The sequence below is a fragment of the Scomber japonicus genome, chromosome 13 (assembly GCF_027409825.1).
Source record: "Scomber japonicus isolate fScoJap1 chromosome 13, fScoJap1.pri, whole genome shotgun sequence".
Classification (NCBI taxonomy): Eukaryota; Metazoa; Chordata; class Actinopteri; order Scombriformes; family Scombridae; genus Scomber; species Scomber japonicus.
Genome location: NC_070590.1, coordinates 16921916 through 16939670, shown reverse-complemented (window position 1 = coordinate 16939670; position 17755 = coordinate 16921916). Strand labels below are relative to the sequence as shown.

Here is a 17755-nt window from a genome sequence, read left to right as displayed (position 1 = left end):
CAAGGGTTTGTACTTTGTCTTGTTTTCACAATTACTTACTTGTTTTTCTACCTGGACAGTTGACAATTTGTTGAGACATGGTGGGAAATCCTGGATCAAAAAAGGAGCAGCCATGGCCTACTTCAGGTCAGGACACATAAAACATAGTCATTTGGACTATACAGTAGCATTAAAAAGGGACAGATGATTAAAAAAACATATTGGATTTATTTAAACATCTTTCATGATAAGAATCTATGGTCTTCTTCTTCTTCTCCTTTTTTGTTTTTTCACATTGTAAGAGTTTTAATATTTTATTTATTTATTTAGTTTAATTTTAATAGAGTAAGTAATAAATATAGTTAGTTAAAAGCACCCTGCTTATTTCCATATTACTAAAACTGATGATGATCTACCTGACATTTAATGCAATTATAATTTTGTTGAGGGACACACACTATTGATCTGCCTTTATTTGTCCTGAAGTTAATTAGTAACAGGATGGTCTTAGGTTGTACAGCCCCTCTTTCTGACACATCACTGTGCACTCTGAAATAAAAGTATAGCCCAAGCAAAATATTCTCATTTTGTGTTGTTCCCCAGTTTTAGCTGGGCAGTTTCAAGGTTCAACATGGGATTTTATAAGCACTGGACTTGGTTTGCTGCTCTTTTATGTCTCCACTATATGGGTAAGCTCCTGTTTTAACTTCAGATAAATGAAATTTAGTATCATTTTTGAATTTCTAAATTCAGGCTTCAAAGCATGGTTTTGCCAATATATACATATATTTCTATTTCTTGTGGAGGAGGTACTACTCTACTTTTTGATAAATAGTTGGACATAATATTGTTCATTTTATATATTCATATTTTTTTAATTTATTCAATATTAAATCATAGGAGTACATTAACACCTAATTAGTGTCTTTCCTTTTCAGGTGGAGAAGTCTGGTGTAATTGCACAGACAGTAATATGCAAATTGAGGGAGGTCATTATACACTGACCAAGAATCTACAGATAGGCACCATGTTGGTCTACCACTGTCCTGAGGGTTACTATCCGTACCCTGCTCTGACCCGTCTGTGTCAGCTCGACAGCACCTGGATACCAAGACCCAAAAAGTTTCTTCCACAGAGATGCAGGTGTAAGTAAAGTGTAACACCTTGCCTCAGGCCAATCTCTCTACATGATAATATTAATCAGATCATTATATGTTGTTTTGCAGTGGTTGAATGCCCAGACCCCAACGTGATGGAGAATGGAAACGTCTCCCCTCCTCAAGAGAAGTACTTTGTGAGCAACGAGACCACGTATGAGTGCTACTCTGGATACAAACTACGTGGCTCAGCCAGACGTACCTGTGGATTAAATGCTAAATGGACCGGCTCTACTCCCATATGTAGCCGTGATGGTAAATCCTGAGCAGCAATCTTCTGCTCCCTCCCCCTTTGTTTCATTCAGGTTTCAGATACATCCAAATGTATGACTATTTTATGACTTATTTGTTTTGTTTTTATTCTCATTGCAGGAGGAGATACTTGTGCTGATCCTGGCATCCCAGCTGGTGCCACAAGAATAGGGCATGTGTTTGACATTGGTGACAAAGTGAATTACATCTGCAATGGCAATCTCTTTTTGGTGGGGTCAAAAGAAAGAATCTGTCTTGAGAACGGCCAGTGGACTGGCATAGAACCAGCATGCTACTGTAAGAAATATACCTTCAAGTACTGTTGACTTTTTGTGTTATTTGACCAATGTTTTGCCATGAAAATGTCTCCTGCATGAAAGACACAACATCCAAAAGCAATGAACAAGCTTGTCAAGTTAATTTAGAGGCGTTAAAGTGACATTTTCTTATATTCTTATATTTACAAATTTCACAGTCTTCATGCCAGTAAGTAAAAGGTACTGGATGATTGTGTCCATATCTGTGGTAGCAGAAAGCAAGCAATGCATTTTGTCTGCTTACGTGAAAGTGAGAGGCCTTGTTAACTGGTGGGAAGCCAATGAGCGATTGTGGTTGGTGAGGGTGCCTGAAACAGAGGCAGGTAAAATCTACACAGAAATGCATTCACTTGAACATGATCCCTCACCAACTTCCCACCCATGGTTTTGTGTTCATTTATGTTCACAGTAGCTTTTTATAAAGCTATAGTTAGTTTATAGTAGTTTATAGTTTTGTGTCTGCAGAACTTTATCTTTTCTTTCATTTTGTCTTGTTATAAAATGTTTCCAACTCCCTGTTTATTTGTTATTTTGCCTCTTACAGACAGACACACCTTTGACACTCCAATGGAGGTTTCAAAGGCATTCGGTGGTTCACTCAAAGACAGCCTCACTACTCATGACCCCACGGGTAAGGTCATAGACCTACTGATATTATTATCATTATTTAATAGAAATTCTATTGTGATATTTTTTATTACAGTGCAATTGGGGCTGATTACATTTTGTTGTGTTCTTCATTTGTGATCATTTATCCTCTTTTTTTTGTCAATTGCATCGAAACTCACCACTCGATTATTTGGTCCGCACCAGGCAGTAGTTTAGTAACAAAAAAAAGAAGAATTTTGGCACTAAAAAGACTGTAACACTGACAGAATTATAGGGAATTATAAGACATTGTGTGCGGCACAGTAACAATATTTGTTGTTGATGGTTTAGATGACACACAGGAGGGGAGAAAAATCAGGATTTCAAAAAATGGGACACTGAACATCTATATTGGTGTGGATATTTCTGAAAGCATCAGTGAAGACCACATCGAAGATGCAAAAGATGCTGTGACATCACTCATTACAAAGGTGAGGAACAAACAGCTTTTCTCTTGATTAAAAATGATTCACATAAACTAGAGTATGTTTTATCCAAAATAATACATACATGTATATATACAAGAGTATATATTCAAATTACAGTGTTTTTTTAATGCAAAGGGTGGCTGCCACAGGACTCTCTCACTTTCGATATGCTTAATTTTCTAACAGTCAGCAACACTGTGCTGGAAGTAGAGATGCGAGTTAGGCTGTGATTGTTAAGCTGATTGTTGGCTCAATTTAAAGTATACACATGAGGTGAAAGTACAGATTGCTGTTGATGGATGCTGGCAATATATTTGCTGAGTTGTTAAAAGATGTTAGAAATACAGCAGTTAGTGTGACTAGTCTGGACATTCAATTAGTTACTTGATATAATAAAGAATAAAATTACATATTAGAATTTGTATTGAGCTCGGCAGAGTAACACAAAAAAAGTATTATTAATGTTAAAATATTATTGATTGGCCTGAAAGTAGTAGTAGTAGTTTATATTTACTTTACTTGCAAACACAAACACATGATTTTGCACTTGGACCAGTTGGTATGGACAGTCTCATTTAGACCAAACCATATATAAATAATATTTATATGCAGTCAATGGAACAAACCAATAACCATCACATGACTGGCTCTTCACTGATTGACAAAGACATCTTGCTAAAAAGTTTCATATTTTAAAAAAAAGTTCATTGGGGACACTGGTATGGTGAAAAAAAACAGACGTTTTTAGATTTACCCGCAATAAACTGTATTAAAAGACAAGCTCTTTTAATACAGTTTATTGCTGGTCTAAAACATATTTTTTACTGTTTTATTTTTTTCATAATGTCTTTTTTATTTTTTATTCAATTTTGAACACTTTTGGTTTCTGTTTTATACATTTTTTGCACAAACTTTTAGTGTTTAAGTGATGCATGGAAATGAACAGTTTGCTTCATGTTGTATCACAATCATAAAAATATTTAAGGCTCTACAGAGAGACCAGCTGTAAATACTGCTTCCATAAGTGGATTTTTACCACAAAGTCATATATTGTACAGTAGTTTTTGTGTGAGCTGACTTTTGAAGCTGTTCACTTTAAATGACACACTTTTATGGCACATTTGGCACACTGTGCACATTAACATGTACAAAAATAATCTCATCCCATTTGGCAATCAGGGCCATCATAATTTCATGATGAATTACACATCATAATGTCCTTGGCACGGATCCCTTGGCTTGTTGTAAATGCACAATGCGGGATACTCTTTCTGCTGATAAATGGATCAATTGCTCAAAAAAATGACCATAAGCAGTTTGATACATGAGGAGGTGTTGCATTAACAAAACATTTCACAGCAGTTCCACAAGACTGCATGTTTTAACACACTTGTGTCAAAACTTTGTAAGATGCTAAAGATCATCCACCTTGTATTTAACTGATATTCTTTGTGTCTCCACAGATTTCATCTTTTGCTGTGACTCCAAACTATGACATCCGCTTTTTCTCCTCTATACCACATAAAGTTGTCAGCATTCTTGATTTTTTGGATGGTAGAGAAACACTAAGCTCCTTGAAAACTAAAATGGACAATTTTAAAGTAGACGGTAAGTCAAATATATTGGACACATTGCTATGAAAAAAGAACAAGGTTGATCCTAAAGTTATGGTAACCTGTCTGTGTGTTTTGACTCCAGAGGACAAAACCTCTGGAACAGATCTAAACCTCGTCTTTGAGACCTTCCTGGAACAAATGGCTGTGATAAAGCAACGAGTTCAAGATGATGGATTTAAAGAACATCGTCATGTCATCATCATTTTTACAGATGGTCATTTCCTTTCCCCTTTGATATATTTTATGTATATATTTTATGTGTATACTTATTTCCTTAATGTAGCTTTCACTGAAGGCAAATTATGGATTTAACGTCACATTCACTGAATTTGTGAAAAATGCTTGAATTCCCTCTAGAAGTTTTATTACAACTGTCATTGAACTAGCACAGATTTAAAGATGAATCAAGCTTTTGTAAAGTATTAATGACACAGTTGAATGATGTTTGTGTAAGACTAAAGGTTAAAGCAGGAAAAACACACTGTTTTATGTCATTGCAGGTGCTTACAATATGGGCGGTTCACCTTTACCAACTGTGGCAAAAATAAAGAACCTGGTGTACATGAACCACACTTCTAAAGGGCACGTTCAACCCCGAGAAGACTATCTTGGTGAGTTTCTATTTGATCTGTTGACAATTGAATTGAATTGAGCTTGAGTTTCTGTGTTTCTGTGTCTTAACTCAACGATGATCAAGCTACTTTTTATTCTGTTACAGACATTTACATTTTTGGTATTGGCGCTGAGATCTACGATGACGACCTGAAGCCCCTCGTAGTAGGCACTGGTGGACAGCATTACTTCAGAATGCAAAATATAATTGGGAACTTGGAGAAGACCTTTGATAATATTATTGGTAAGTCACCAAAGTGACAGCAGAGGGATGAATGAATCTGGTAAAACATTTTGGTAATTTCCACTTCAATTATTCATTGCTACGCCTTGTGTGTGCTTTTGGTTTAAAGTCCCCCTCCACTCAAATATGGGGTTTTCTTTGCACACATTACAGTTAGTTTCAGGTCAATCTTGGTCCAGTATACAACTTACACAACTGTGAAGTGCACAAACACTGAGAATGGATTTTACAATGGAGTGAACTTTTGAAATTACAAATATTTGTATATTCATAGATTCTGGGTTTTGAATAAAGGAGAAGGAGAAGAAGTACATGGGATATCATGTATATCATTATATACAGTATACATCTTAAAACATTGAGGGGGGGGGGGGGGGGGGGGTTCCAAGTCTCATAACAAATGCATTTATGTGTCACTGTTTACCTATAAGCATTCATCTCCAACCTCTAATTCGACACTAAGGAGATATATGTTCATAACTGGAGGGTAAAACTTGATTCTCTTGTTTCCTTAAGTACTTAAGAGCAGGAAGAAGCATCACTCCTGATCTTATGGTGTCTCTAAATGATACGTAGCCCTGCACCACTGATGTTGAAGTGGACAGATAATGAAGGGGGGAAGTCAGATATCCCATTGTAGATACATTTCATAAAGGCATCGTATTTCTGCCTCCATTAGGAGAGCAGACCAGTAAAAACATAGATTTAACAAGAACAGAGCTTAGGAAGAATCACACGAGTAAATAATGCATATTCATAAAAGAAACTATAAGATATCAACATTTCAACAAATATCTTAAACACTACATAGTTGCCAGATCTATCATCCCAGATACTCTGTAACGATGACTTTGTTGTTTTAATCACCATGGATTTTTTTCTTTTATGTAGATGCAGACGAAGTTGTGGGTTTATGTGGTCTTCACAATGCAACAACTGAAGGAAAAGACAAAGATGTGGCAAAGAAAAAGTATCCATGGGTGGTTTTCATTATTGTCCAGGTGAATATTTCAGTATTTCAATTAAATGTGCAGTATGTAGACTTTTGTGGCCTCTAGCATTTGCTCTAGAAAAGGGGTTTTGTGTTCTTTGCAAATTTTGCAGCCACTAAAGGTTCCCCTACACACTTGTAGGTTACGGGGGAGGGGAGGTTTATTAATTTAGTTGCAATCTGCAACCTCACCACTAGATGCCACTAAATATTTCTAAATTATACTAATTAATAAATATAACTATTACTAAATGACATATCTTTAACTTTTTTATTAATGTGTGAAATACGATTGCAAAAGTGAATACAATCAAATTGAAGCATTATACTTTTCACAATGGAGAATAACTGTGACTTTGTGGGAAAACAGCTTTTTAATTATCTACCAGCCATGCTGTCCTTGTTGTCTTTGCAGTGGTGCCAGATCTTGTGCTGAGTAACCACAGAAACAGAATATTAATTCTTACTTCAGCATAATATATAGCTATGAAATGACATTGTTTATTCATTCATTTATCATTTCAATTCAAAGAATGAAGGTCTAAGAAAGTGCCTTGGCTCTCTGGTGACCCCCAAGTTTGTCTTGACTGCTGCTCACTGCTTCAAATTTGGGGATGCACCGGAACACATCACCGTTGAAATTGAAGATGCAGGGTTCAAAGGTAAGATAACCAAACATATTGGCATTTTAGCACTTTGTTATACAAAAATGTGTGTATGTGTTATGTTATCCAGTGAAGTTATTTTATTGGTAATGGATATTTTTAAGTTTTGAATTTGCTAGTCATGTATTTTGATTTTAAAGATATTCATTTCCCATTCCTGATGACAGCAACTTTAATACATTTGATTGTGTCTCTTTTACAGTTAAAAAAGTGAAAAAATTCACGTTACACCCAAATTACAATGTCAATGCTAAAGTGAATGAAGGAGTGAAGGAATTCTATGACTACGACGTGGCTCTCATTGAACTGGTGGACTATGTTGATATCTCCTATTTCGTCAGGTAAGAACTACTGTTGAAATCACTTCGGCTGCATGAGGATTATAAATGAATGCTTCTTACTGTAAAGTTAATCTTAACACACAGACTCATCCACAGAGATAATAGATTAATCACAAATTCTGAAGTATGCTTTGTAAAAGTTGTTTACTTGGAACATCATCTCCAATGTTATGTTGGTTTTTTGGTGTCTCGTTCAGACCTATTTGCATACCTTGCACCCTGGAGACCAGCGATGCTCTAAGACTGCCTCGTGGTTCCAAATGCAAGGAGCAAGGTGATGTAACTACACCAACTAGCTATAACACCAAGACACAGGCAGGGGTCATGAATACTAAAAATTGCTTTTCTTTATAGAGAAGTGGGCGATTTGACCTAAATGGACCCTGTTTACAATCTTAAGCTGCAATACATTATAGTGACATTTGAGTCAATCTGATATTTCTAGCTAAATTAACCACAATGAATCATCTGCTGAGCCTCACTTCCCTCAGTTGCTGATGCCGCCTTTCAAGCTTTTTTTCTCTCACTGGACATATATATTTTCAATTTGTTTGTTTTTTTATATTGAACGTGAATATCTTCAAATGATCCCATCAATCGTACTGTCATATCATAACAGTAAAACTAGTTTAACATTTGTAATCACTAAATTAACACTCAATTAATTGTAAAAACACACTATAATGTAGTTGTAAGCCGATATAAGACAAACTGAGATGCCATTTGAATTAAGAAGTCATACTTAATAAACATTTGCTATAAATGAATAATTAATAAGTACATCTACATAAATAATATGTAGATGTATTAGTTTATGTGATTACATGTTATATTATTTTGTCAGTCATGTGTTATCTGTTGCACATGCTTCACAGGGATTACAATTGTTGACAAATACTGTACATTAATAAATTACTAAATAAGCAATAAATCATGTCCTCTCCTCACAACTAGGTTCAAGCTCTAGGTTAGTTTAGCAAAAAACAACAACAACAAAACAATACTTCTTATAAAATTAAATGAGGTGGGTTAAAATACTGCAATTAATTTAATTAACAGTATTTTTCTGTTCTCTTTTGTAGAGGATCTCTTGTTAAAGACTCATAAAGAAAAACTGTATTTCCTGACCAAGACAGACCCCCTGGTGGCTGCAAAAAGTGTCTTTGCTAAGCTTGGTGATAATGTAAGTTTTTAGTGACTGAGCTATGTTGTGTCTCGTGTGTGTGTGTGTGTGTGTGTGTGTGTGCGTGTGTGTGTGTGTGTGCGTGTGTGTGCGTGTGTGTGTGAGTGTGTGTCAAAACCCAAAAGCCAACTTAAACTGCTACTTCTTTTCACAGAGGGATGCATGCATCAGACATGCGCTAACTGCACAAGGTATAACAACAAAAAATCCAAAGGATGCTGTGACTGATAACTTCCTGTGCACTGGCAGTAAGACTGATAGAGATCATATAGCATGTACAGGTATGTTTTCCTATATGTCATTCAGTTCCCAAATGATTTTGCCTGACAAGCCTCAGTTATCAAGTAAGGTGTCATTCAGTCTGAGCAACAGTGGTGCAGATCTGGAACTGAGGCCAGTTATTTTGTGTGTAACCGTGTGTGTGTGTGTGTGTGTGTGTGTGTGTGTCTTTATTGGTACAGGCGACTCTGGAGGTGCAGTGTTCAAAGACTATGAGTATCGCACAATACAGGTAAACAGTTGCTCTTTTCCTGTGGTGGTAAATATTTCTCAAAAATATAAAAAGAAAACACTAAAATGATGTAATAAGTTCATACAGTAGATGTCATAAGTTCCTGTTGATCGTGTAAAGTAACCAGCAATTGATTTCACAGGTTGCATTGGTCAGCTGGGGAACTGAGAATCTATGTGAAGCAGGTGGTATGGTCGAGTCAAGCGAAACTTCCAGAGATTTCCATATTAATCTTTTCAGAGTTGTTCCTTTCCTCAAATCAATCCTTGGCGACGAGGCACAGGATGACTACGCGCCACTTCAGTTTTTGGACTATGAATGAATTTCTTATGATTTGTTTCAGCATTTTAGTAATGTGATTTGTGTGGACTTTGTGTTTAAAAACTGTATGTTATTGTTTGCTGATTGATGCACACATTCAAAATAAATTTGGCATTACTCACTCTCAAAATCCACACTTACAGTGATGCAAATAGCTATGCTGTTCTGTACCAGTCTGTACATGCAATTACTCATCAATTATTCAGCATTCAACCAGTATACTGTATACAGAAGTTAATAAATGAGCATTAATCTGTGTCTTGATGCAAATGATTAACACACCATGGATTAGTCTTGGCTATGTGACTGTATATAGAGTGAGACGATATAAATTTGAGATTCACTATTTGTCCATTTATGGCTTTCCCTTATGGAGTATTTATGATTTTTGTATAATTGTGATAATTTCCTGTTTTTGTTGACATGTAAGAAATTAACTGTCATATGTTGATTTTATCAATGAACAAACTTTACAGTATCTGTGTGATATACTGAGTACCAATAACTCAATGTAGAATTACCCATATTGCAACAGAGACTTTTTGCTTATTGCTGCAATACCAGCAAAGCCAAACACTGTGTTTAGCTGCTTTGTAACAGATTAAAAGTTTGACTTTGACCAAATGAAACACAGTTCACAAATTTGACAAACAAACAAATCAACCTGCTATCAGCTTCCGTAAATGACAAAATGACAAACACCCACTGATGTCACAATTCTCTTGAGTGTGGAAAAGACTCAATATGAGAAGCAGTCCTGAGAGAAGAGGGCAGCTGCTCCACTGCTGGCTTTGCTTACAGGTCAAGATCTTGTCATATAACCAATGACAGCATGAAGTGAGAAATATTTATATGTAACATTTGCTAATAAAATGAATCAAATAATGCAGACCTATGCATTATTAAGCTGTAAATTCTCTGCTCTATTAGAGCGCTGTTTTAAAAAGAAATTACATTGTTTATACATTGACAATCACAGATTATTAATTTACTTTTCTCATGCTTTCTCTAAAACTGCATTAAAAAAAGAATGACTAAATTGATTACTACATCACTTTAAAGGTTTCATCAAAACTCTTTTATGGCTGCTCAGCCCTGCTGATAGAGCATCCAGCTCCCCCCCAGGTCAGTGAATCAGGGCCCTCTTCCAGTTCTCTGTGCAGGCCTACGCAATGCGGACACTCAGGCTGGCAGCTTGCCATCTCAGATCAGTCACATTTCATTTAGTGGGGGATTAAGTTCTTTTTTCGTGGAGTAATTAAGTTTTTTCTTTTTCTTTTTGGCTTTCAGATGGAAATCAACTGAGTTTGTCATTCATTGCTGTGTTTTTACAGTCCACAAACAAGCGAGGCTATTGCATTACAAATGATTTGTTGTGGTCAAAGGAAGTTTATGGCTTCAAATCATGTTTAACTATGATCTGTTGACCATTACGCTGTCGGGGCTCGCCTCAGTGAAAATGTACATTTAGCAATTCTCTTTATTAATGTATATTGGCTAAATGTCCAACATCAAAGTGCAGTGGTGAATTTTCAAAATCCATGTTAGGTTTCTCTGACATGGTGAACCCTCCACCGAGTTTGTGAGGGAGTATCTGCGTGGGTGCGTTTGATCAGTGATGTACACGCTTCCCGTGGGAGCATTCATCTGGTTTCCCTTTAACTAATTGGGGAAGATGGAGGAGGTCAGTGGGATGAGAGGAGGAGGAGGAGGCGTAGATGGAGGAAGACAGGCTGTGTGAGAGGAGGGATGAATAGGAGAGGGTTAATTGAATGAAACCCTCTTCTGGTCTCAGATGCCATAAACAAGGAGGGATTTTAAAATTCCTTATTCAATCCCTCTGGAGAACTTTGTTACTTCTCTGTCATCTCTTTTATTGTTCAGAGCACCACCTGCTCACCCCAACATCCTGTACTTCACCTTCATTTTAAATAGAGCTGAAACATTTTGGTTGAAATCAATCTCTTAGACCTAAACTGATTAGCAGTGTTTGGATAGAGCGGCATGCATGCAGACAGGGCAGCCCCCCTTCAAACCCTCCGCCCACCCGCGCTCCCTTATTCAACACTAGCACACACAGCATATTCTTGATGAAGCATCCTGCTGTTCAAACTCCGACTGATCTGTCTCTCTGTGAGCCCTAAATCAACCTTATGGGCCATTTTAGAAATTAACACCATTAAGAACTGCATACATACACTTTTACACCCATTTATGCTCAGAAAAGCATGAGCACATGCACCCATGTCTTCTGATGATCCTAAAGCTTGAATCATAAAATCATAACGATGGCAGAGGAAATCTCCTTTAACTGTAATGTTAAATATTCCTCAGAATAACTTAACTAATAATAATAAACTTTTGTGCTTTCAGGTACAAAATTATGTATTTTTAAGTTAAAGGAATACTCTGTAATTTTCGTCGGCATAATTGGCTTAATTAACGAAATTTAGATGTCAAGATCAATAACACTCTCCTGTTTGCACAGTTAATATAGAGCTACACCAGAAGCTTTAGCTTAGCTTAGCACAAAGGCTGGAAACTGCAGACTGCAGCTAAATGTTTGACCTGTAGACAATAAAACCTTTCTTATTCTGATTTATGGATTCCTACATAAAGACAACATTTTCTGTCAAAGTTAGGAAGAGTTTGGTTATTTTGCAAGAGAGATTTTCTGCATTGTGCTTTTTCTCTGCGCTTTTCTCGCTTGCGTGAAGTGGGCAGGGCTCAGTTGGAAATAGATGATGTCATCCATTTCCTTGCACCAATTAGGGTCCAGCAACATTTCACTCAAAACATGATGACTGTTGTGGTCTTTTTGTCTTGCTTGTGTTGCTTAAATCACACTCCTGATGAAGATTAGCTGACGTATTTTTTTTGTGTAACAATCGTAATAAATAACAACTATGGATTTTTATTCCTGAACTTTATTTTTTATTGTTGCTTACTTTATCTAAAATATATTTCAAGAAATGTACACTTTACACTGTCCCTCTTCCTGGAGATGTATATATCTATATATATGTATGTATGATATCCCTAATCGAGTTAGGGGATATCATTTTCATGTAACACTTTTGTAATGATAATATCCAAAGCTTAAGTAATAAAGGAAGGAGTGAAATCTGCCTCCTGTCAGCGTTTACAATGAGAAGCACTTGCATGATTAGATGTCTTGCGATCGATGCAGCTTCTTCTCCCAATCATTAAGACTGCTCTTAACAGATTACAACCCCCTCCCAAACACGCACAGTCTTCTCTCCCCCTCTTCTTGCTCCTCCTTCTGTCTCACATGCACGCTCTTTCAGCCTTGAACACACGGAATAGGAGACTTGCCTCTCTATTTTTGTTTTTGTGCATTTTCTTACACCTGAAGCTTTTTCAGTTCTGGATGAAACTGATTAGTTGAACCTAACCTCCACTGACGGCCAGATGAACAGACAGCGGAATGATAAAAGCTAAACTAAAATACAAGAGGTGGTGGTGAACGTACAGTAACTGGCAGAGATGGACCTGCATACAATCTTCTGCTTTTACCTCCTGCTTTTATGTTTTGATCTTTCAGGAGCTGCGAGCCTCATTACAGGTAAGTCTGCATACATTACACAAAGACAACATAGTACAAACACAATCACTTAGTTCACTTGATTGTGGATGTCTCTTTGGTTTCCTTCTCCCGACCTGCCTTCTCCATCCCTCTACGCTGGACGTTGGGACTTCTGAAGCGGATATATTTGAAGCCAGGGGTAAGCAACACACTTCTTCTTAGAATACTGTTTAATGAAGTCTTCCACAACTGTCTCTATCTCTGTATTTGTCAGTTACACACCTACAAAATTCCCACATTATAGTAGTTCCTAGTAGTCAATGCTCTAACATTGTCTATTTAGCACATGCTTGTGATATTTGAGGGAACACAATTTATTGAACATCTGGTAGTGGCACAATCAGGTGAATGTGTGTGTGCGTGTGTGCGTGTGTGTTTGTTCAGGTCAACGTGTGTGTAAGGCAGGAAAAGGGAGGCCGTGTTACAAGCTGGCCTACTTCTCTGAGTTCCGGCGCCGGCTGAACTTTGTGGAGGCCGAGCTCGCCTGCCAGAGGGATGGAGGGCAGCTGCTGAGCGTGGATTCGCCATCGGAGCAGAAGATTGTAGAGCAGCTTATTACAGAGCTACGCCCAACTGATGGAGACTTCTGGATCGGGCTCCGCCGTAACCATGGAGATGGTGACAGCAGCAGTGACTGCTCCTCACAGTACTACTGGCTGGATGGCAGCAAGTCTACATTTAGGTGGGTGGAAGTTATTTTAGAGGGCCAAGGGGCTGAAAATTAGGACAGGATGTGTATTAATTTAAACTTTTTTTAGAATTTTAGAGCATTGAAGTGTAATGTCAGCGTGTCTTGCAATAATTAATTTCACTGGTTAGTTGATGAGGAATGTGTGTTGAAGAGAGGTGTTGCTTCATTTGTGTGGTTTCAAGTCTGGCTGGGTATCATTTAAAAATTGTGATACTACAATACTTGAGTTTTCTTTTTCTTTGTTTTTTTTCCATGTATCACTGACCTGTTTCAAAGGCCTTTTTCCACTGGTTGTTGAGGATATTTAGACTAAAACTCCTCACTGAAATTTTGTATAACGTATTGGTAAACAAAGCATATGTCAATACATATATAGTGTAAAAGCAAGTCAACCGGCCAATATCTCGGTGTATCTCTCGATGTAAGCTTTGACCAAATAACATAGACTGACAAAATTTGGATTACGTTAGGAATTATCTACTCAAGAAATACTTAAAAATGATTATGAAATCTGACCGCACATAGAACTTGAGTTTTCGATACTAAATACTACTTAATACTACAGACACTTTTCAGTACCAATGAGGTATTGCGTTTGACACACAGCCTTAATTGCATCAGTACTGGACTGCATTTTCATTTACATTCATTTTTTTTACAGATTTGGTTAAGTCACCTTTGAGAAAAAGTGATTTTGTACATTGTGTGTGTAGGAAGTGGCACATAGATGAGCCATCATGCGGTTATGAGGTATGTGTGGTGATGTACCACCAACCATCTGCTCCCCCTGGTCAGGGAGGGCCCTACATGTTCCAGTGGAATGATGACAACTGCGAAACCAAGAACAACTTCATCTGCAAATACACTGCAGGTACTGCTGCACGTACTAATTCAATAACCTTTAACTATTACTAAAATACAGCAACACTGTTCACTGTCGTTTATCTTGTCTGCAGAGTATCCAGTGGATCCTTCTCCTTCCCCGAACACCACACAAACAGGTAAAACATACTAAAAGAAAATGTGATTCAGCAGATGTTTTGGACAGTTTGAGAGTGAGTGTGTTTAATACAAAGTGAGACAGTCTGAATGTCATAGGTGCCTTTCATTACAGACATCATCCCCTCATCTGTGCTGCCGTGGCATCCAAGTGACCACAACCAAGACAGAAGTACAGGTTGACTAAACCATTTATTCATATTAATAAACTACAATAATAACTAATGTAGCTGTATCCTAATCGCAAAATGACAATCACTAAATATGTTCATCTGCTGTGTGTTTCTCTCTTTTAGCTCTGAATTTGGTTTACATCTTCATTCCCACCATTCCTCTGTTACTGCTGTTACTGACAGTGATCGGAGTCTGTTGCTTTAAACTGCTTGTCAGACGGTGAGGATCCAAAACAAAGACAAAAACTTAATACTGAAGACTGATGAAAGTTTTACTTCACTGGAAAATAAAGATTTGAAACACTTCCTGCATCACCTGTTATACACCTTTGATTGAATGTAATTGTGTTCATCCCTGAGCAGCTTGTTCTGTAAGGCAAATAGTACGAGTAAACAGTGAAAAACCAAGGCTCTACACTAATATTTACTGATGTTAATATCCTTACTAGTATCACTACTGTCATAAAAACAGTTAACCTTTTCACAGGAATATCTATTAACTACCACCTTCAAGAGGAAATATTTTCTTTATCTACCATTTCCAATAAACAGAAGGATCATTTTCTATTCTGGTTAAATCCAGTGAAGAAACCAAAATGTTTTGTGTTTTTTTTTTTTTTTGTCAGTAGTTTCTGACTTCCTTAACCTGTCTGCGGCACTGAAGGCTAAACCTTTAAAAACAGCTCAGAAATATGATTTCCTAGTTTCCTCATAAAACTAAGAAATTTCCTACAACAGGTGGGCACTGTAATTGTAACCAAATGTTACTAAAACAGTAGTAAGTAATGTATTTGCTGTGAACTATTTTCATTGGTGGACTAATACATGCTAGTGAGAATTTGCAGCAGCAGGATGAAACTACAATGCTAATGGTAATAAAGGAACATGCCGCACAAGTGTAACTGTTTGACACACTGGTGTTTTTGGTTAACAATTAAAGTCTATGACACCTATTTTCTCAAACAATATTACTTAAAAATAATTATCAAATTAAATCTACATCTCAGAATCAATTAAGATTATTCAGAAACTATTCCTCAAATAAAGTTGGTGTGTTATATCTTGCACACTGGCGAACAGTGCAGTCTCGTTTCATTCTGTGTTAACGTTTGAGATGTCTTCTTTGTGCTCCTGTTTATGTGAGACAGAAGGAGCAAAGAGCAGAAATCAGAAGTATGCCAGACAGACCCAGGTCTCTGCCCCAGCCCAATTCCAACCGATGTCTACAATGTCATTCGCTCCCAGAAGGACGATGACCTGGTTTCCACTCGGCCGCAAACCAAAAACACCTCTTTTGTATGCTCCTCCCCTGACACACCAACAGGTGATTATGACAACCTGGGCGGCCGGGACACAGAGAGCGGCTTTGTGACACTTGCCAGCACAGAGAGCTGCTTCCTCAACTTTGACCTCAATGACCTCAGCCTCGGGCGTCGTGCCACCCGCGACTTCTACGACACCAGCTTAGGCCGGTCAGGAAAGAGGGACTTGAATGACAGCAGTCTGGGTCGCTCTGGCCACAGAGAGTTTTATGACAGGAGTCTTGGTCGTCGCACAACAAAGAGTGAACATTACGGCAGCAGTGTGTATGGAGACCATGGATTGTATGATGGCAGTATCAGAGGAGGGAGTGACCTTTATGACCCCAAACTGAGGCCTGGAGGTCACACAATAAAGGCTGACCTTTATCAGACATACATCACCAATGGCAAGGAGGACACTTACCAAACCAGCCTGGGAACGTACGGAAACCGCAAATCCTACCAATCAAATCTGGATTACTACAGAAATGGCCTGACTCTTGACAGCGGAAAGAGATACTTCAATGAACAAGAATGGATCAACAGAGAAAACTACTGATCCTCCCGATGGTTCCTCAAGTGTGTGTACAGCAGCGTGTGTCATTGTGGATGAGGACGAGGGAATGGTAAACACTGTGCATGTGTTTGGTTGTAATTGTGCAGTATGTTTCTGAAGCCATTTAAGGTCATGAAAATCAAATTCAAATGAAACCTGTAGTCCATTACTGAACTATACTCTGGGTTGTAGTTATTTTATAGTAATATAAACCATATAAACACTGCATCATTTGAAAAACCCAAACACTTATTTCTAGTTGTATAGAGCCATGCAGATAGTTTGGGCTTCATTCGGTCAAGTTTTGAGAGATGGAGATGAATTGAATTTAGTCTGCGGTGCTCACAGCATTTAAGAAAGATTAGTTTAAAGGATTAAACAGTAACATATCTTCCGAAAACAATGTCCACGTCACTCTGGATAATACACACATCTTGTGGTAACTGCTTTTTCTGTAGCTAAAAAATGAAGAAGAGTAGCCATGAAAGCTGTTGATAGTAAAGTCTTATTTCAGGGGGTATCACTCATTATTGGAGACACTGTTGAATTTTGCAGTACTATGAGCACCAAAACCACATTCTTTTCACTTTTATTGTATTGCAGTGGCAGCAGAAATAATATTTTGAAGTCTGGATAATATTACCAATATATAATATTATCATTATCTCTCTAAAGTACCTGCACGGAGTGTCTCAGATTTGACTGAGAAATTATGAATGACTTTGAGTTTGTGTGTGTGTGTGTGTGTGTGTGTGTAGCATCCTGTTTGCATGGCCTGTCATGCTTGGTAACTACTGAGGCCTTGTGTTTGCAGTGCCTGAAGATGCTGTTTTTGTTGTTTTTTTAATCACAACCACATTTACCTGATATAAATAGGTTACCTCGAATAGATTGTGTTTTGACATGGCCTTAAAATGTTTGTTGTCAAGAAACAGCTGAATATCATTTACACACTTGTTCCCTTGTTTATTAATGGCCTTCTTTCTGTCTCCTATTGAGTCAATCAATAGTAGTCAATCAATAGGAGACAGTCATAGAGAATGATAGCAAGTGGAAAGGTAGCTCATATAGTGAATTCAGCTCGAGTGCCTGCAGCCTGACCACAGGAATGGCATGATATCAAAGAGAATGATCAAATATAGCATCATCTGTATTGTTAATCA

General features: G+C 37.5%; 2 protein-coding genes across 2 annotated transcripts; both read left to right on the top strand.

The window, feature by feature from the left end:
* The first annotated feature begins 520 nt into the window (after positions 1–520).
* LOC128371817 (complement factor B-like) lies at positions 521–9743 on the top strand. Its single transcript, XM_053332194.1, has 18 exons — positions 521–668; positions 918–1124; positions 1206–1391; positions 1509–1685; positions 2250–2336; positions 2645–2784; positions 4245–4389; positions 4480–4611; positions 4898–5008; positions 5116–5253; positions 6145–6254; positions 6777–6906; positions 7112–7250; positions 7448–7524; positions 8333–8433; positions 8588–8714; positions 8895–8944; positions 9087–9743. Exons 1-18 carry the CDS (start codon positions 611–613, stop codon positions 9264–9266), a joined length of 2295 nt encoding a protein of 764 aa, XP_053188169.1. The 5' UTR covers positions 521–610; the 3' UTR covers positions 9267–9743.
* A 142-nt stretch (positions 9744–9885) lies between these two features.
* Positions 9886–16812, top strand: layna (layilin a). The gene is made up of 8 exons (XM_053332197.1): positions 9886–12851; positions 12991–13011; positions 13257–13554; positions 14277–14434; positions 14520–14564; positions 14678–14740; positions 14859–14955; positions 15884–16812. The coding sequence occupies exons 1-8, from the start codon at positions 12773–12775 to the stop codon at positions 16593–16595; spliced, it is 1473 nt and encodes a 490-aa protein (XP_053188172.1). The 5' UTR covers positions 9886–12772; the 3' UTR covers positions 16596–16812.
* Positions 16813–17755: the final 943 nt, after the last annotated feature.